The 21291-nt window shown below is 46.3% G+C and overlaps 1 protein-coding gene and 1 long non-coding RNA gene across 2 annotated transcripts in view; one reads left to right on the top strand and one right to left on the bottom strand.

Annotated features, from left to right (window-relative positions):
* Positions 1-69: 69 nt before the first annotated feature.
* LOC144687517 (uncharacterized) lies at positions 70-19805 on the top strand. The gene is made up of 3 exons (XR_013578165.1): positions 70-168; positions 17991-18182; positions 19765-19805. It is a non-coding gene; the product is annotated as an uncharacterized LOC144687517 (long non-coding RNA).
* Positions 18401-21291, bottom strand: part of mycbp (MYC binding protein) — a 27610-nt gene continuing 24719 nt past the window's right edge. Inside the window, exon 5 of the mRNA XM_078553756.1 lies at positions 18401-19366. Coding sequence (XP_078409882.1) covers positions 19322-19366 — 45 coding nt within the window. The 3' untranslated portion in view covers positions 18401-19321. The remainder of the gene's footprint in view (positions 19367-21291) is intronic.

Raw genomic sequence — 21291 nt, 5'->3', positions numbered from 1 at the left:
GCTTTCCCCACAACAAGAGCCCGGTGGAAGGTTCCGATTCCCAACAGGCTCAATTCACTGGGGCAGCTTCACCACCTCATCCTCAATTCAATGTTACCAAACTTTGCAGTGAATCCAAGCAGATTACCATTTGAAGCTCATTTTATAGCGTCGTTCACCACCTTAAATGTAGGTAGGTCCCTTACAGTCAGAAACAGGAGAATTTATAATGGGGAACAAAGAAATGGCTGACCAACTAAGTACATACTTTGGTTCTGTCTTCACAAAGGAGGACGCTAATAACATACCAGAAATGTTGGGGAACACAGGGTTTAGTGAGAGGGAGGAACTGAAAGAAATCAGTATTAGTAGCGAAATGGTGTTGGGGAAATTGATGGGATTGAAGGCTGATAAATCCCCGGGGCCTGATAATCTACATCCCAGAGTGCTTAAGGAAGTGGCCCAAGAAATAATGGATGCATTGGTGGTCATCTTCTGAGATTCTATAGACTCTGGAACAGTTCCTACAGATTGGAGGGTAGCTAATGTAACCCCACTATTTAAAAAGGGAGACAGAGAGAAAACACGGAATTATAGACCAGTCAGCCTGATGTCGGTAGTGGGGAAAATTCTAGAGTCCAATATAAAAGATTTAATAGCTGAGCACTTGGAAAACAGTGGCAGAATCAGACAGAGTCAGCATGGATTTACAAAAGGGAAATCATGCTTGACAAATCTACTGGAATTTTTCGAGGATGTAACTAGTAGAGTTGATGAGGGGAGCCAGTAGATGTGGCTTATTTGGACTTTCGGAAGGCTTTTGACAAAGTCCCACATGAGAGATTGGAGTGTAAAATTAAAGCACATGGGATTGGGGGTAGTGTATTGAGATGGATAGAAAAGTGGTTGGCAGACAGGAAACAAAGAGTAGGAATAAACAGGTCTTTTTCCGAATGGCAGGCAGTGACTAGTGGGGTACCGCAGGGATCGGTGCTGGGACCCCAGCTATTCACAATATATAATAATGATTTAGATGAGGGAACTAAATGTAATATCTCCAATTTGCAGATGACACAAAGCTGGGTGGGAGGGTGAGCTGTGAGGAGGATGCAAAGATGCTTCAGTGTGATTTGGGTAAGCTGAGTGAGTGGGCAAATGCATAGCAGATGCAGTATAATGTGGATAGATGTGAGGTTATCCACTTTGGTAGCAAAAACAGGAAGGCAGATTATTATCTGAATGGCTATAAATTGAGAGAAGGGAATGTGCAACGAGACTTGGGTGTCCTCATACACCAGTCGCTGAAGGTAAGCATGCAGGTGCAGCAGGCGGTAACGAAGGCAAATGGTATGGTGGCCTTCATAGCCAGAGGATTCAAGTACAGGAGCAGGGATGTCTTACTGCAATTGTACAGGGCCTTGGTGAGACCACACCTGGAATATTGTGTGCAGTTTTGGTCTCCTTATCTGAGGAAGGATGTTCTTGCTATAGAGGGAGTGCAGCGAATGTTTACCAGACTGATTCATGGGATGGCGGGACTGACATATGGGGAAAGATTGAGTCAGTTAGGATTATATTTGCTGGAGTTCGGAAGAACGAGGGGAGATCTCATAGAAACCTATAAAATTCTAACAGGACTAGGCAGAGTAGATGCAGGAAGGATGTACCCGATGGTGGGGGAGTCCAGAACCAGGGGTCACAGTCTGAGGATACGGGGTAGACCATTTAGGACTGAGAGCCAGAGAATGGTAAGCCTGTGGAATTCGCTACCACAGAAAGTAGTTGAGGCCAAAACATTGTATGTTTTCAAGAAGGAGTTGGATATAGCTCTTGGGGCGAAAGGGATCAAAGGATATGGGGAGAAAGCGGGAGTAGGCTATTAAATTGGATGATCAGCCACGATCATAATGAATGGCGGAGCAGGCTCGAAGGGCCGAATGGCCTACTCCTGCTCCTATTTTCTATGTTTCTATATTTAAGACCTGTTACTTTACAGACATTGAAGTATTTTTCAAAATGTAGTCCCTGTTGTATTTTTAAATTTTTTCATGGGATGTGGGCTTCACTGGCTGGGCCAGCATTTATTGCCCGTCCCTAGTTGCCTTGAGAAGGTGGGGGTGAGCTACCTTCTTGAACCGCTGCAGTCCCTGTGGTGTAGGTACACCCACAGTGCTGTTAGGAAGGGAGTTCCAGGATTTTGACCCAGCAACAATGAAGGAACGGCGATATATTTTCAAGTCAGTATGGTGAGTTACTTGGAGGGGAACTTCCAGATGGTGGTGTTCCCATGTGTCTGCTGCCCTTGTCCTTCTAGATGGTAATGGTCATGGGTTTGGAAGGTGCTGTCAAAGGAGCCTTGGTGAACTCCTGCAGTGCATCTTGTAGATGGTACACACTGCTGCTACTGTACGTCGGTGGTGGAGGGAGTGAATGTTTGTGGATGTGGTGCCAATCAAGCGGGCTGCTTTGTCCTGGACGGTGTCAAGCTTCTTGAGTGTTGCTGGAATCTAGGTTGACTAGCTCCCAGAGAAAGCTTAAGGGACAGTTTGGCATGGAGGCGAGCCTGTAAGAGCTGTGGGGAGGCAAGCGCATGAAGGAGCTTTACAGGCTATTAGGAGGATACCGGGGGTGCGCTTGTCCTTTTTGCACATGGGCAAAGCACAAACATAAGAAACATAAGCAAAACAGGGTCCCGGCTTCAAATAGGATAACCTGATCCCGTTTAAAGCAGGATAGTTGTTCACCCTGCTGAAATCACACTCGCCCAGGCAAATGGAGAGTATTCCACCACACTCCTGACTTGTGCCTTGTGGACAGATTTTGGGGAGTTAGGAGATGAGTGACTCACTGTTGTAAAGAACATATCCTTTTTATTTTTCTTTATTTCTGTTGGACTATGGATTTAAAACTACAATGGCTGCATTTTGAAAGACATGTCTACTGGAACAGGATGAGAGATATATACAATGTTGCAGTCCTGGAACAGAGTGTGCCATGAAAGACAGGATGGTGCCGGAAAGGAGTCCTGGACCAAGGGAGCTGCCTGACAACTCTGACCGGGTGACCAGGGTTTTGTGTGGTAGCAGTGCAACAGAAAGCTCCTGGCCTGCAAAGAGAAAACACCCAAAAATCTCTGTTCCTAATATCCCTATAACCTGTTCTCTCTCTGAAAACCCCTGTAAAAAGAAAAGGGGGAATATTAATGTTAGAGACATTGAAAAGCAAGTTCTCAACCAGTGAAGTTTCGGGGCTTGGGCCTAGGATATTTTGGAACAAAAGACAATGACGATTTGGGTGTAGATTTAGTAAGTGATAAAAGTTAAAAGGAAACACCAGGTTTGGACTATCAAAGATAAGATGATACTGGAAACTGCTAAAGCTTTCCTGCTAGTGGAAAAAATGTCCCTGAAGATTTTACAGGGGACCCCAAAAGCCAAGTTAATTGATTTGGCAAGTAAATTAAGAGTAGGATTGCCAGCCAAAGCTAGGAAGGCAGAGATAATCAAAGAGATGGCACAGCATTTGAAATTGGAAGGAATACCCGAGAGACCAAGTTCTCCAAGGGCTGGTTCATTGGAATGGGCTCAAATTCAGTTGCAAATAAAGAAATTGGAACTAGAGGCGGCAGAAAAAGAAAGGACAGAGAAAGAAAAGGAGAAGGAAAGAGAGAGGGAGCATTCCAAAGGGAACAGGTAGAAAGGGCAATCCAGAGGGAAGAGGCAGAAATGGAAATGTAAAAACTTGATTTCCAAAGGGAACAGGCAGAAAGGCAGGACAGAGAAAGAAAACAAGAAAGGGAATTAGAAATTGCAAGGTTAGAAAAGGAGGAAAGAGAGAGAGAGAGAATTCCAGCTTAAAATGCAGGCGGTTAAAAAAGAGACACCAGGAGGTGAGGCAGGACTTATTTTCAGATCAGAACCCAGTGAGTAGATGTTTAGTTTGTACAAGCTCTTCCCAAGCTTGAGGAAAGAGATGTTGAAGAATTCTTTACTTCATTTCAGAATGGTCCTTGAAGCATACCGACAAAAGTTTCAAAATTTAAGAAAATAGCCTGGGCAAACTTACATTGAATTTGAAAGGGTTCAGCAAAGTAGTTTTGACAGGTGGATGCGAGCATTAGGAGTTGAAACTACCTATGAAGTTCTTAGAGAGACCATTCTCTTGGAAGAATTTAAAAACACCCTACCTTCTGTAATAAGAAGCCATGTTGATGACCAAAGGATTGCAACTGCTAGACAGGCAGCAGTAATGGCTGACGATTATGAGCAGATCCATAAAACTAAACCTTTTTTCCATCAACCTGAGAAATTTGAAAAGGATAGAAAGTGGGAGAGTTAAAGGAAAGCAAATAGACAGGGTAAAGAATGGATAGCTGGGAATACTTTGAGATCTTCTCAAATCAGGAAGAAAGGCACTGAGGGTGGGGGTGAAACTTGAAGGTCTAAGTGTTTCCATTGCAATAAAGTGAGACACATTAGTTCAGAATGCTGAAAGTTGTAAGGGAAGCCCATGGGACTTATTGGAGTTTGGAAGAGTGAGTCCGAGAAGGGAACTCAGCAAGAAAATGCTATAACAAAAATAAAAATAGCTGGAAAAACTCAGCAGGTCTGACAGCATCTGTGGAGAGGAATACAGTTAACATTTCGAGTCCGTATGACTCTGTTCTGATGAAGAGTCATACGGACTCGAAACATTAACTGTATTCCTCTCCGCAGATGCTGTCAGACCTGCTGAGTTTTTCCAGCTGTTTTTATTTTTGTTTCAGATTTCCAGCATCCACAGTATTTTGCTTTTAAGAAAATGCCATCAATCAAATTGTAGCTTTAACTACAAATAAGGTTTTGGAGGTAAACACTGCTGTGAATGAAGGTGAAGTGAATAAGGTAGATGAGAGATATAAAGGGTTTTAGCCTAACGAGAAGATAACCACTTTTTCATTAAGTAATGCAGCTAAACCCATAACTATATTAAGGGACACAGGAGCTAATTAAACTCTTTTGCTGGAGAATGACCTAGTTTTCCCTCTGGAGAGTTCAATGAAAGCTAAAGTATTGGTAAACGGGATAAGTGGAGAGTATATCCCGGTTCCATTGTACAAAGTGCATTTGGAATGTGATTTGTTCTGTGGATTGGTGGTTGGAGGAGTGTTAAGAAAATACCCATGGATGGAGTTGATTTACCCCTGGGGAATGATTTGGCAGGAGTGAAAGTTATAGCTTTGCCAACAATTATGGAAAGTCAGAGAGAGGCTAAAGAGACAGAGACAAGAACAAGTTCCTGGTATTTTTCTATCATGTTTGGTGATCAGAGCAATAGCTAAACAAAGTCCATCACCAGAGGCCAAAGTAATACCACTTGCAGATGTAAGAGTAGCTGAAACCTCCTTTAAGGATGAGGATAATTCAAAGGAAGTGTTTGGCAGCTCTTCATTAATTGAGGTTCAGAAAGCAGATCCCGAGTTAAACAAGTTAGCACAGTCAGCTCACACTGAAGCTGAGGCTGAAGGAGTTCCGGAGTGCTGTAGGCTCTCCCTACCTCTGGTTCATTGGTTCACTCTGGGTATCAACAACTCAAAACTGCCAAGTTAATCCAAACCAAGCAAATTTACTTAATACTTCCAAGTTCTGTTTCTACAAGCATTGTATCACTCAGGCAGATTGAGCAGTGCCTTGTTGCCTGGATTGTCCGAGAATCGCATTTAAGTGGATGGTCAGTCCTCCCCATTCCCATCTCCAAGTAGTTTATCAGGCTACTTTGTTCCCGAGCTAGTCAAGCAGCTGATCAGACTACTCCGCTTCCGAGTTAGTTAGCTATCATCTTGGGCTGCCTTCTCTTATACCCCATTCCATGCATGCAGCCTTGATTGGTCAACCCCACTGTCCAGTACTCAGTGATTGGTCGGTTGACCACTGGCCAGCGCCACAAGTGTGTCATGTCTGCCATGATCGGTTGACCTTTCATCGATTTCAGCGTCTGCTTGCTTTAAGGGTCTTATCTCTCAGTCTCGACCACACTTGATAACTAGTTCCTTTGTTCTCTGCCTCTCGGAATAACTTAGACATTGTCTCATTCCGTGGCCACTCGGGTCACCAAGCAACCAGTCCCATGATACATCGATTGCATTGTTAGTGACATAAATTTATTAATGATACAACCTTGTATTTGGTATAACTTTATTATTGATATAACCTTGTTAATGACAGACTTCCAAACTCTAGCATTCTGACTCCCCCCACCCCACCCCTTTCCCCATCTCAGTGGGGTTATACATTATTTTCAGTAAGTTCTGTTCTCAAAATCTGCTTATGTGCTCTCTCTAGTTGGTAGATCATGTCATGCGTATTTCATGAGTCCCATGGTGGCCACTTATAGAGCTCCACCCTTTAAACCTTATCTGGCCCTGTCAGGGCTCAGTTAGGTTTAACTTAAACTTTTCCAACTTGTGATCGCCCATCCTTTGCCCACGGGTCCCGTCTTGGAAAATCTCCCGCATGAATGCTTCTTGTTCCCATCTCTTACTTTGTTGTCTCATTTGACAAAAGATAAGCAGGAGGCAAAGCAAGACTACAAGCTGTGCCACGATCAGCATGTGAGAACATCCTGACCCAGGGGTGGACTTACAGATTCATTCCCCAGTTCCACAAGTCATCCCACCAAGTGGTGACCTGTATCTTTTCAATGTCTCGTTGCACCTTCTCACTCCTTTGCCGGAGGAGGTAGTAGGTTTTCTGCACTCAGTCGAACCCTGTGTTTAATCCCTGTCAGGTGTTCTGGCAAAGGAGGTATGGGGTGCGAGAATTGGTTTATGTATAGGCCCAGTCTCTCCCTCAGGTCTTCTGTGGCATTGAGAACCACTGCCTCCCACTGATGTATGTCCACTAATTCTACCTGGCCTATCCTCGAGGGGAGCATTGGGGTAAAGCACACAGTGCTGTCGTTTAGGGGCCACTGTGTTCCACTATGCTAGAATGAGGTCCGGGAGGCAGTCACACAATATCTTCCCTTCATCATGTATGCCAGTCACGTTGGGCTCATGACCGCTGGTACTGCTTCCATAGTGCAGTTGGCTGTTGCATTGAAACCACACAATGCCTCCTCAGTGGCATAAATAGGATGGGGCCACACTATGGCCGCCTTCCCCAGATTACACTCCCTCGACAATGTGCCCAGTATCATCCCCTTGAATCAAATCGCATTAGGTTGAATATTATGGTGCATGACATGATACTCATCCCTCATCACTCCAGCATTCTCCTTAGCTGTATGGTTCAGAGTAATGATAGGTACTGCTATTATGAATTCTAGGGCAGAAATTTTACCTTGGCAGGCAGGCACGTGCATAAGTTGACGCGCAGACATGCGATATTTCAGTTGGCGGGCGCATGCTGGAATCGGCAGCACGCCCGCTGACAATTAAAAGACCTGTTAAAGCCATTAACAAGGTAATGGAAACAAGTTTTTCACTGCCTGTCCAACCTTACAATTGTCAGGCGGCGAAAAGGCCAAGTGGCCTTTGCACTTTTCTGGAAACCTCACCAATGGGCGGGATAAGGTTTCCAACATCATGGTGTACATATTGTAAATATTGTGTTTGGAGAAACATGAAGTGCCACCTGTTGACGGGAATCATAGCAGTGGCTGCATTGCGGTGACCACAGGGAACAGTGCAATCTAACAAAAATACCACTCAGACAGTTCCCGCGAGATAATATTTAACATAACAGATGGATTGTATCAGGATAGATGGATCAGCATTTACCAAGAGATAGCAACGAGCGCTGTGTGAGGGCTGCCGCTCGCGTTTCACACTGAGCAGGCCTTAAATCGCGGTCTGGCCCTGATTGCGGGGGGTGATCGGCTTCCCGCCCGCCCACGCCTAGCCTGCCCGACAAGATGTAAATTCTGCCCCTAGTAACATTCCATGCTTCACAAAACAATCAGCATTAATAGAATACACCTGCACTAATCCCCTGAGTTGGCACCCAGCCAAATTGGTGGGTCTTGCGGTCAGGTCCTCAATCTGTTCATTGCTGATCCATAAGGGCACCTCCCCTTGGTGAATCTGTCTCTGCTCCACTATCCAACTACCATACATGGAGCAGGCACTGTTTCCCGCTGCCCTTTTCCCCGACTTATCCATTTCCCTGGGCAATACATTAGTTGTCCTTGCATGATCCTCGACAGCCGGTACCAACACCTTAACCCATTTCGTCAAGCCCTGGGCATTCTGAAAGCCGTCTGTCTGGATTTGTTGCTCATCCCTTAGAACCTCCTTCAGTTGAGCGCTGAGGGTCTGAACCTTTTGATCCAAAGTAGTCGGATCCATGGCATTCACGATTCCCGACCCGGTGTTGAACCTTGTTATGATATCATTCATTAGCCCCCTCCTTCTCCTCCTCAATCTCCCTGGGGGCTTCTGCCTCAGCCCCAGGTCCCTGAGCCCAATCCCCCTCTGGAGCTTTGGCCTGCAGTCCCTGTGCCTGGGTTTCCTGTTTCATCACCTGTTTCACCAATTTCTCATATAGTATTCAGGGTAGATTCGAGCTTCAAACCTGAGATGTTGATGTACATTATCATACAAACCTTTAGTCTCCTTAACTAGAACAAGTCCATTTGTTGGCCCAGGCACCTGATCAGGTTCTGACAAGTTCTGTGGTATCCCCGTTGTCATGGTAGACCCTATGGTAGTTGGGGTGGAGGTAGTCTGTGGGTAGGCCCAACAAATCACCAATCATCGGGGTCCCAGTAATGTTTATGCTGCCACATTTCTGTTGTGTACCTTTCCTAGGCTTTGCCTCTGGAGGGTGCTGGACTCCTGTTCCCCTGAGAGGACATTACACCAGCTGGCAGGCCACATCTGGCCCAAACTCCAGGGGCACCCAAACATCGGCCACGCATCTCGCGGTCCCAGTCCCCTCCCCCCGCCGTCACACACTGTACGCAAATCGTTGCTATCTCTTGGTAAATGCTGATCCATCTATCCTGATACAATCCATCTGTTATGTTAAATATTATCTCGCAGGAACTGTCTGAGTGGTATTTTTGTTAGATTGCACTGTTCCCTGTGGTCACCACAATGCAGCCACTGCTATGATTCCCGTCAACAGGTGGCACTTCATGTTTCTCCAAACACAATATTTACAATTTGCTAAGGCTGTCTGCTAAGCCTTGCTGGAGAAGGTTACACTTAATACACTAGCACATCCTGTAATCTTCTGCCTCCTGTAGCTTTGCCGTGTCGGGGTGTAATTGGGTGGGTGTCACCCTTTCCCCTCTCAGCAGGCCTCGTCCCAGACTAGTGGGCTTTTGGGGAGCCAGGTTCCTTTCGGTGTGTCCAACTAGCCACTCTCCCCTTAGGCGTGGCACTTTCTTCATTTGGTTGATATGGAACCATTTGATGCAGTTGGGCAATTGGACAGCATAGACCATGGGAATAGCCTTATCCACAATGTTGTATGGACCCTTGTACAACGGTTCAAACATTCCCACCCTTGCATAGTTCCTTACCATTAGCTGATTTCCAACATCCCACTCCTGGGCCTTGCTCGGCCTCAGCAATAATTTGTTTTGCCAGTGCTTTTTCCCGATTATTCTATTTCTAACAGTTTCAAGGTGGCTTGCATCACTTGCCCCATGAAGTGGCTTCCCTGATCCGATTCCTCTGTTTCAGGCAGACCCCATCTCTATTACTAAAGTTCTGGCAGTCCATGTAGCTGTAGCTGGTTTACACAGAAAGGCTTCCACCCATTTAGTGAAATTGTCCACTAATACCAAGCAAGGTCTATTTCCCCTCTTGGTGGTGGGCAGGGGTCCGATAAAATTGATCTGGATTAACCACCACGGCCCTCCGCCCTCCGGGTAACTCCCAATTCGGCCTTCCTCATCTGGGGTTCCGGGTTGTTTGCCAGGCACACTAAGCATCCCTATACATGGTCTTCCACATCTGATCTTATTCCTGGCCACCATTCCCAGCCAAGATGTTTAATACACTCTCAGGTCCCCTCACTTCCTGGATGTCCGGCTCCAGGAGCTCCATGGGCCAATTGCATTACTTCCGGACGGTACCCCTCAGGTATCACCCACTTGTCTCCTTTGAATAACATGCCTTTCTTCACCACTATGTCCTCAGCCTGCCAAGGTCCTTCTAATTCTTTTCCTCCCCGTTTTGCTTCAATAATAGCCTTTAGAACTGGCTCTTTATGCTGGACTTGCGTAGGGTCCAGGGGCAGGGGTATGGACACGTCTCCTTCCCTGCCCGTTATAGCTGTCATTATCCCCTATTCATAGGGATCCTACAGGCTGCCTTTCTCAGCCCCCACCCTGGCCATCCGTCAGTTCTTTTCTTCCCCTCCCACCTGACCTCAGTTTTCGAGTGGGCTGTATTACATCCTTATGGTCGTAATTCTGTTGCCCTGGGTTCTTATTGATGACTTCCAAAATTGTACGGAGCAGGGGGTTAGACACTAGTGATTTCCCCTCAGCTGAGGTCAATCCTCTCCGAGCCCATATAGCTAATACTTGGTGCATGAGTTGCAAGTGAGCATGGAATCAGAACAGATGGTGTATTGCATGGGGAATTCCTGGGGGTGGGTGACCACATAGGCCAACTCCTGCTGCCAACTCAGCTTGTTGGGCACTCAGAGTTGATGGTAGCTTCAGGGCCAACTCCACTCTCCTCTCTGGATCATAAATACCACATCTGATCCTTCTCTCCCCTTGTATCACTGAGTTAGAACCATCCGCTAAGGTGTCTTGCTCCTATGGGTGTATGCTTGAGTACATGCCACCCTTGGTGTCCCACACACCTTCTACTGTACAGAGGTGGGCTTCACCCTCATAGTCCATGTTCTCTGCCAGTTTTGGGTTCATCAAGTGACTTAACCTTTAATTCCAATCTGTTTAAAAGCATCGTCCACTGGGCTATACGTGCACTGCTCACAGTGCCACCCTTGATCCTTCCCTCCAATGAAAGCCTCGTCGGTGTGAGGTGGGTGGTCACACTGCATGTGCCAGTGTATACTGCAAAATGTTTCACGACCCAGAAAGTAGCTAAGAGGTGCCGCTCGCAGATGGAGTATGCTTTCTCCACGACGGACAATATGCGGGAGGCATATGCCATTGGTCGAGCTCGACCTGGCACCCCTTGCATTAGAAGTGCACTGAGGCTCGAGTCTGTGGCCACTACTTCCAAGGTGAAACCCCTTTCAGGGCCTATGTCTATGTCCATTCACGGGCATTGTTTGTGTCTTTCCACAAGTGCATAAGGGGTTTGTACTGAGACCCCGGCAGTGGAAGGTGGCTGCACAGGGACCCTGACTTGTCCTGAATCTTTTTAGCAAGAACCCCTCCCGCTGTGGTAGATCAAAACCTGCATTTGACAGGTGGGTTTGTCACAAGCATCTTATTCATGACCTCCCATGTTTCCCATTCCTTAGTTCAAAGGATGTCAGCTAGTAGACCTGGCTAAGGGAGATTACTCCGTATGGGACACCGAGATGGAAGGCAGGCAATAGGTGCATTGAATATATCATTGTGGAGTGGTAAGTGAGGTGCATTGCGGATGGTTTCAACCAGCTAGGTGGACATGTGGTGGAGTGATGTTTGCGATGATAGGAAGCCAGGGAAGGGGTGTTGAGTGATGAGTTCCAGTTATGATGTGTGTTGTTGCATTCAATTGAGTGTCAACAAGATGTGCATGTGATGACCTGTGCCAGACAGTTGCACAGTACTCTGCTGCGGAGTATGATAGGGCAAGTGCTGACGTCGGGAGTGTTGTGGCTACTGCGCCCCACGTAGATCCAGAAAAGTTCAGTTAATAAGCTGTTTCTGGTTTTGACTTTTACTGCTGTTTCTTTAGATGTTCCCAGAAGGACAGAGTCCCACCTAGAGTGACTCTCAAGTATGTTGTGTTGGTTCATGCTTTAGTCTCTGACCATCCATGTAAATATGCCATTCTTTTTTGGCACTGGCATTATGGAAGTGAAATACACTGGAACGAAAACAGAAAATGCTGGAAAAACTCAGCAGGCCTGGCAGCATCTGTGGAAAGAGAAACAGAATTAACACTTCGAGTCCATATGACCCTTCTTCAGAGCTGAAGAGAAGTGGAAATGTGATGAACTTTTTCCTGTTTAAGTGGTGTGGAGCAGGTGAAGCTGGATAGAAGGCCAGTGATAGGTGGGGGCAAAGGAGAGATTGCCAGAGATGTCATGAACTAAAGGGCAAAGAGGGTGTCAATGGTAGTGGTTAATGCTAAAAAAGGTGCTGATTTTAACACCTTTTTTATCCCCTCTTCTATCCCATTTTCTATCCTTTTTTTTCCTCCACCACTGCCCCTCCCCTCCCCCCACCCCATCCCCAAAGGGCCATCTGTTACTTGTTCCATGATGTTCTTTCCCACAATGCTCCCCTTGTTCTGTTATTATCACATTCCGCTTTCTCACCTTTCTGCCACTATCAGCACCTTTGTTTCAGATTTCCAGCATCCACAGTATTTTGCTTCCACCTTAGTGGAATGCACTGGATTTGGTTTTAGAGGAATTCAATGTAAGTTGCCATGTGCTGCAAAGATGTCAACTTTGTAACATCTTCGTTAAGGATCTGGTCCAGGGTGCAGAAGGATGGGGCTTGGGTGGCACAACAGATGTCAGCATAGATGATTTTATGCGATAAAAACAAAAAACTACTGCGGATGCTGGAAATCCAAAACAAAAACAGAATTACCTGGAAAAACTCTATGATGTGGTTGGTGGCAGGTCATTTGTACATATGTTGAACAGCATTGGGGTTAGCATTGAGCCCTGTGGTAGTCCATCGGCCAATCATCTCCATGCCCTTCTCCCTTGTCCTTGGAATCATTCTGTGATGATAAAGTCATTGAGTATCATGGGGTGATGGTTAGACTCTCTCTTGTTGGAGCTGGTCATTGACTGGCACTTGTGTGGTATAAATGTTAATTGCCACTTATCAACTCAAATCTGGATATTGTCCAGGTCATGCTGCATTTAGACATGGTCTGCTTCAGTATCTGAGCGAATGGTGAACATTGTACAATCATCAGCGAACATCCCCACTTCTAACCTTATTATGGAAGGGAGGCCATAGATGAAGCAGCTGAAGATATTTGTGCCTTGAACACTGCTCTGAGGAACTCCTGCAGTAATATCTTGGGTCAGGCGACCAACTCTGAGGAAGTAAAATAAGGGACACTTTGATTAGGCTGGTGGCAGGGGAGGTGCGGTGAGAACGTTGACTGGGATGCGGGATGTTACTGGCGAGACAGGACACCAGTGTGGACGGGGTGGGGAGGAGGGTTTGCTGGGAAGGCTTTATAGTGAATTAACAATAAAATGCTGTACTTACAGTATGCCTCCTCGAACTCATCGACATGGCATGCTGCTCTCTCAAATCTCCGCACTGCTTGCCCGATGTCCCATGCTGCTCCCCAACACACAATCACACACACACAAGCAGCTCTGCCCACCTGCCCATTACAAAAACACTAAAGACCCTGTTCCCAACCCCTTCCCCCACTCACTGAATAACTGCTCTCCCCAACCCCATTCCCCACTAATTCAACAGCTCCTCTCCCCAACTCCCTCCTCCATGAACTCAACAGCTGCTCTCCCCAAACCCCTCCCCCAATCACTCAACTGCTCTTCTCCCCAACCCCACCCCCACTCACTCAACAACTCCTCTCCCAAACTCTCTCCCCCACTCATTCCACAAATCCACTCCCCAACCCCTTCATCCACTCACTCAACAGCCTCTCTACCCAACCCCCTCCTTCAATCACTCAACAGCTCCTCTCCCCAACCTTCTCTCCCACTCACGCAACAGCACCTATCCCCGATCCCCTCCTGCACTCACTAAAGTTCCCCTCCCCAACCCCTCCCCCACTCATTCAACAGCTTCTCTCCCCAACCCCCTCCTGCACTCACTCAACAGCTCCTCTCCCCAACCCCCTCCTCCACCCACTCAACAGCTCCTGTCCCCAAGCCCCTCACCCACTCACTCAACAGCACCTCCCCCCACCCTCACTCACTCAACAGCTCCTCTCTCCAACCCCCACTCACTCATCAGCTCCTCGCTCCAAACCCCTCCTCCACTAACCCAACAGCTGCTCTCCCCAAACCCCACCCCCAATCATTCAAATGCTCTTCCTGCCAACCCCCTCCCCGGTAACTAAACAGCTCCTCTCTTCAACCCATTCCCCCATTCACTCAACAGCTCCTCTACTCAACCCCCTCCCCCACTCACTCAACAGCTCATCTCCCCAACCCCTCCCCCACTCACTAGCTCCTCTCCCCAACTCACTCAACAGCTCCTCTCGCCAACCCCCTCCCCTACTCACTCAACAGCCTCTCTACCCAACCCCCTCCCCCACTCACTCAACAGCCTCTCTACCCAACCCCTTCCCCCACTCACTCAACCGCTCCTCTCCCCAAACGCCTCCCCGACTCACTCAACAGCTCCTCTCCCCAACCCCCTTGCCCACTCACTCAAGTTCCTCTCCACAACTTCCTCCCCCACTCACTCGACAGCTCCTCTAGCAAACACCCTCACCCACTCACTCAACAGCTCCCCTCCCCCAATCACTCAACAGCCTCTCTACCCAACCTCCTCCCCCAATCACTCAACTGCTCCTCTCCCCAACCTTCTCCCCCACTCACTCAACAGCTCCTCTCCCAACCTCCTCCCCCACTCACTCAACAGCTCCTCTCCCCAACTCACTCAACAGCTCCTCTCCCTAACCCCCTCCCCCACGCATTCAACAGCTCCTCTTCGCAACCCCTCCCCCACTCATGCAACAGCTCCTCTCCCCAACCCCTTCTCCCAATCATTCAACAGTTCTTCTTCCCAACCCCCTCCCCCACTCACTCAACCGCTCCTCTCCCCAACCCCTTCCCCGCTCACTCAACAGCTCCCCCCCCACCCCTCCCCCACTCACTCAACAGCTCCCCTTCCCCACTAACTCAACAGCTCCTCTCCCCAACCCCCTCCCCCAATCACTCAACAGCTCCTCAACCCAACTCCCTCCCTCACTCAGCAGCCCCTCTGCCTAACTGTCCTTCCTCCACTCGTTCACTCAGTAGGCCCCTTTCGCACTCTGTCATGCCAACATCCTCCACTCCAGCCTGTTGGGCCCCGCACCTCCCTGGGGCTGCTGCCAGTTCCCCACCCAAGAAACATCCTCCACTCCAGCCTGTTGGGCCCTGCACCTCCCTGGGGCTGCTGCCAGTTCCCCACCCAAGACTCGGGCCTCCTGGATACCAAAACCTTCCCCTGCCCTTCACTGAGGGATAACACCGGACTCCACACTCAGGGCTGCCAGATGCCCCACCATCTCCCCAGGCTTGCTGATTCTGGTTGGACCACAGAGGAGACTCCGGCTCCCCTGCTCTGACTGCACGCGCAGTCACCAAAGATACTTAGTCAGTAGCAAGTGAAGACTTCCCAGTAGTTCCTGCCCGGAGAAATATGGGACAAATGGCATCCCGGGAAGCCAACGTAAGTGACATGGGCCAAATTAAAAATTTATGGGACTTACATGCACTGGCATGCCATGCATCCACACCATCCTGAGACAGTCACAACTGAGTTGTGCTGGTCACATAGCCAGAATGCCTGACACTCGCTTACCAAAGTGAATCTTCTATCGCGAGCTTGAGTCTGGGGTGAGCTTTCATGACGGTCAAAGGATCACTGCACCTGGTGCAGCCAAATAAAAAAGTGTGGCCTCCTTCAATATGGAAGCACATATCAAAATCAGAGAGAAAACACAAGGAGCGGAAATCCCAACTGGGATCCTGTCCCAGCAACCTGTCCAAAACTCAAATCGTCTACAGTATTCTGTCCTATTTGTAGCAGAACCTTCCGGGTGCAGATCGGCCTTAGCAGTCACCTATTTACCCACCGGAACCCTACAAAACACCCCATATGTTGAACATGGTCATCTTCAACTTGAAGGGCAAACAAGAGCACATCTCGCAGGGACTTATCAAATCACTTCAGACAGGTGGAAATTCAACCCGGAACTTTCCGTATCAGAGGAACATTGAGCCATGCTGGTACTTATCAACTGCCCATTATGTACAAAAGCCACATCTCATCACAGTCACCCTCAGCAGAAGACTGTAGTCCACATTATATTTGATTCAAGATTAAATTAAGCAATTGACCCATCTGATCCTGCTGGCATCATCTGCAAGTACTGCTAATAACTGAACTCAAAATACATTTTCTTGGCTTTGCTCTGATCAGTTGCTGCAGGGACCCAGAAAGAAACTAATTCAAGAAATAGAACATCTTCACTTGTTAGTTAAGCAAGGTGCTGTGAGCTGAAAAAACATGAGCTGCATAGGCTCCATGGTTGTGCTGAGACAGCAGAGGAGTGCTGAAGGCAAAATTGTCATCACTTCCTGAAAATTCTGCAAGGTGTGGATGGTGAATAGCCTTTGTGAATCAGTAAGAGGGGCAGACGTAAATTATAATTTATGAATCAGTAAAAGGGGCAGACATAAATTATAATTTATAGCCTTTGTGAATCAGTAAGAGGGGCAGACATAAATTATAATTCAGATGGAAGATGTGTTTACTCTGAAGAATTTTATTATGGACATGGGCTGACCTAACCATTAGCATAAAGACATTTGCAGAAGGAAGATTAAAAATGTTAACATTGATACCATTAGCTGGAAATAGGTGGCTAACTACTGGCCACAGTGGAGTACTGTGCTGCATTAGCGACCCAAAGACACTAAATAGCAGTTGTTGAGAAAGAGGAGAAAGCAAAGAGGAAACAGAAAACAACAGAGTGAAAGCAATGTTCCCTTTAAGCTGTTTGTTGTGTCCAGGTCAGCTCTCTACAAGAGAAACCAGCTAGTCCCACACCCATCCTTTCCATCAAGGCAGCATTTGACTGAGTGTGACATCAAGGAGCCCTAGCAAAACTAGTGTCAATGGGAATCGGGGGAAAACTCTCCACTGGTTGGAGTCATACCTAGCACAAAGATAGATGGTTGTGGTTGTTCGGAGCTCAATCATCTCAGTTCCAGGACATCACTGCAGGGGTTCCTCAGTGTGGTGTCCTAGGCCCAACCAACTTGAGCTGCTTCATCAATGACCTTCCTCCCATAATGTCAGAAGTGGGGATATTCGCTGACGATTGCACAATGTTCAGCACCATTCGTGACTCCTGCTTCTACAAACTATCCATGTAGGTGAAGTCCCTCATTTTCGTAAATCTTTTCTACATCCTCTCTAAAACCTTCACATCCTTCCTAGTGTGGTGCCCAGAATTTGACACAATATTCCAATTGTGGCTGAGGCAGTGTTTTATAAAGGTTCCTTGTAACTTTCTGGCTTTTATTTGCTATGCCTCAATTTATGAAGCCTTATGTATGCCTTTTCATCCACTTTCTCAACCTTCCCTGCCACCTTCATCAATTTGGCCCCATGTCTCTGTACCCTTTATTTCATATTGCCTCTCCTCATTCATCCTCGCAAGATATATTGCCTCACACTTCTTTCCATAAGATCTGGCACATGTCCACCCACTCCATCAGCTTGTGTCCTATTAAAGCCTATCACTATCCTCCTCACTGAACTTCCAAGTTGTGTATCAACTGCGAATTTTGAAATTGCACCTGTGCACCCAAATCTAGTTCATTAATGTACATGAAGGAAAGTAGGAGTCCTAATAACCCTCTACATACTCTTTAGTCTGACAAAGAGTAGTTCACCATTACTATTTCCTGTCACTGAGCTAACTTTTATCCCATAGGCTTCAACTTTACAAATGTGTTACGTGGCACTTTATCAGATGTCTTTTAGATGTGTATGTATACCACATCAACTGCATTACCCCAATTAACCCTGTTACTTAATTGAAAAATTCAATCAAGTTAGTTAAACACTATTTGCCTTTAACAAATTCATGCTGGCTTTCTTTAATTAATCCACACTTGCCTAAGTGACTGTTAATTTTGTCCTGGATTATTGAATTACAGGGAACATTGATGGAGAGGGAAGAGAAAGAGAGCAGAGAGGGTAAAGGGAAGAAAACAGGGAGAAAAGGGAGCAGAAAGAAAAATGGAGAGAAAAAAGAGACCAGAGGGGCAGGAGGGAGAAGAAGAGGGAAGAGAGGAGAGTGTAGGGACAGATTTCAGGAGGAGAGATATGGGATGATAGGAAAGAGAGCAGTCATTTAACTTCAGAATAAAAAAGAATAATGGGAAAGGATGGAGATACAATTTAGAAATAGCTCCAAGTGAAGGGCTGACACCAGGACAGGAAGATGGGCAGAAGGTTCTCCTCCTTATGCTGTAATTTCCATTACAAGTGGAAATACCACACCTGTTGCTTTGGAAGAGATTGGCTCATGGAATCTACTTGGTGCATTTATGAATAAACATACCAATGATGCGCAAAGAGAATTTATTGAGTAAATACAAAAAGGGAACATTGAACTCCTGTACAACTAGAAATAACAATAGGACTTGTGTAGTTAATGAGCCAATAAGGTCTGTTTTCAGACTAATGGTGCAGTCTGCTGATAAGACTACTGCTGCTGCTCCAAGACACCATTGCACACCATTTTGTCAGTGGATCACCATTAGCTTTTCTCCAGGCTGTGGGCATGAAGACAAGAAACCATCCAACAAGGAGGCCCATATTTCGACTTGAATGCCATCAATTTCCAAACAATGGTAACACTTGTTTAGTGTGGCTTGTGAACAGATAATGCAGTGCCAACTCCATTGGCCAAAAGTGACGTGAAGTCATTAACGCCTGTTTTATTCCTCTCTTGTCCCCAATCTAACAAGAAAGCAAGACGAATAATGTTTCCTAATCTGCTCAGTACAGCTCTCTCCCAAAGTGCCAAATGAGTGTTTAACAAACTTGTTTGCTCAAAGTTCTGTGAAATACGTCAGGTCTCTGGTGACATCATGCCAATATTAACAAAAAAATTAAGATAGTTCCATCAACGTTTGTTAAACATGTGCAATTTATATTGGATTTAATGGCCATTTCCGTATCAAAGTTCTTTGTGCAGATTTTATTGGTATATTGACTTAAGTTAAATGCACTCTTTTTATCCTGCTGCAGTGTCTAATTCCAAATGCTGCACTGGAGAAGCACACAGCAGTGGTATTATTGCAGTGTGGTCAGCTGAAAGTGGCAATTTATTTGGCATGTGTAACCGAAAGGACTGGCTGCATTTCAAACCATTTTCTTCTCCTGAATAGGAGTCAATTCCCCAAACTCAATATAATTGGCTAGGTGATTTTATCAGATCCCTTTCATGCATTCTTCCAATGATGTGGAAAGTCTTGATTTATTATTCAGGTTGCCCTTCCTCTTTTGGGGGTTCAAACTGTGCAAGCTGTGAATAACAGATTGAAATACTTTAGCTTTCATTAAAATGAACTTCCTAGATGATTCCTGCATCAAAAACATGTCACAGTATACCTGCAAACTCTGCAATGCTCTCAGCGAAATAGTTTTTACAGTTGAAGCAGACTTTTTTTTAAGTGAAAATGTAAATCTACAAAAAATACACAAATCAAAGCAGGATTTTAAAACTGAACATAATTCAATGTAGACTCTAAATAACTTGAATACAATCCTTTCAAACCTTTTTACAGTGACCACCTGGCCTTTGCCATTTTAGGCAGGGAGAGAAAGGAGAATAAAACAGTAAACGGGCGGTAACAAATGTTTGCAGGCATCTGACCCCTGAAATAAAATCTCTTTAAAATGCAATTCACATTGTTGAGTTAGCTCCCAAATGGCATGCTGGCAGAAGAGACTGACAGTAGAACGAGACGGGCCCAGTGTGCTGTGTATCACTGTCATCAGTGTCCAACTGTTTCACCATCACATCAATGGATGCACAGCAGCTCCTTGTTACTTGAAAAGGGTATTTGTAGTTTTAATGCAACTCTCTCTATCCTTTGTCCTAATAATCAAGACAGAACAAGACTGGGAATGGGTGGACAGACTTAGATAGAAAGCAGACCATTCGGCCATCGTGTCTGCAGCAGCTCTTTACTAGAGCAATCCTAAACTAATCCCACTGTCCCATGCTATCCTCATAATCCTGTAACAATTCCAAACTCAGTCACTGATGATTCTCTCCTCAGAGATGAGTTTGTTCAGGGTTATGATGTTTGCAGAATAGAAAGGGATAGGGAGGGCACAGGGAATGGAGGGATAGGGACACTAGTGTGAGAATTTTCAAACAGGGGTGTTTTTTTCCCTCAGGGGAATGTGCGAACGCAGTCCCCCTTTGGACCAGGCGCCAATGTATGTCAACGAGCAAGGAGGTGATAGGTGGGCTGGACTTAGTGTGAGATAGGATATGGACAGCAGAGTTTGGATGAGCTTTGGTTTGGGGAGGAATGATGTGAGGGTGGTCAGAAGAGAATTGGAATAAAAACTGAAAATGCTAGAAATACTTAGCAGGTCTGGCAGCATCTGTGGAGAGAGAAACAGAATTTACGACCTGAAACATCTTCCTCTCTTCACAAATGCTGCTAGACCTGCTGAGCGTTTCCAGGGTTTTGTTTTTATTTCAGATTTCCAGAATCAGCTTATTTTACTTTTGGAGAATTGGGAAGAGTCAAATCTGGAGGTAGCAAAAGCATGGATCAGAGCTTCGGCAGCATTTCAGCAAGAGTTACATAGAAACTAGGAGCACGGGTAGGCCATTCGGCCCTTCGAGCCTGCTCCGCCATTCATTATGATCATGGCTGATCATCCAACTCAATAGCCTGCTCCCGCTTTCTCCCCATACCCTTTGATCCCTTTCACCCCAAGAGCTATATCTAACTCCTTCTTGAAAGCATACAATGTTTTGGTCTGCTGAGGCAGGGTGGAGATGGGTAATGTTATGGAGGTGAAAATATGATAACTCTGTCATATTTGACAGTGAGATCGCAAACAATTTGGTTCGGCCTCAGAGAATGGTGAGGGAGATGGATGGAGTTGGTGGCTAGGGAACAGGATTTGGGGCTGGGCAAAGACAGTAGCTTAGTTCTTCCCATATCTAACTGGAGGAAATTGTACCTCAGTCAGGACTGGGTGTCAGGCTGCTCCCTGACAATGCAGATGGCGTGGAAGTGAAGTAGAGTTGGGTGTTGTCAGGGTACAGGTTGAACCTGACGTTGCATCTTTGGATGCCACTTTCCTTTTTCAGTTCTCTGCACTTTGAATTCCCTTAAAGTGTTGTACAGGTAGATAAAAGCATAAAAAGGCATATGGGGTTTACAAATCGGGGCCGAGTCCTAAAGGACATAACTGCTAGAC

Source organism: Cetorhinus maximus, chromosome 12 (genome assembly GCF_964194155.1).
Source record: "Cetorhinus maximus chromosome 12, sCetMax3.hap1.1, whole genome shotgun sequence".
NCBI lineage: Eukaryota > Metazoa > Chordata > Chondrichthyes > Lamniformes > Cetorhinidae > Cetorhinus > Cetorhinus maximus.
This window is presented reverse-complemented; position numbering and strand designations above follow the sequence as displayed.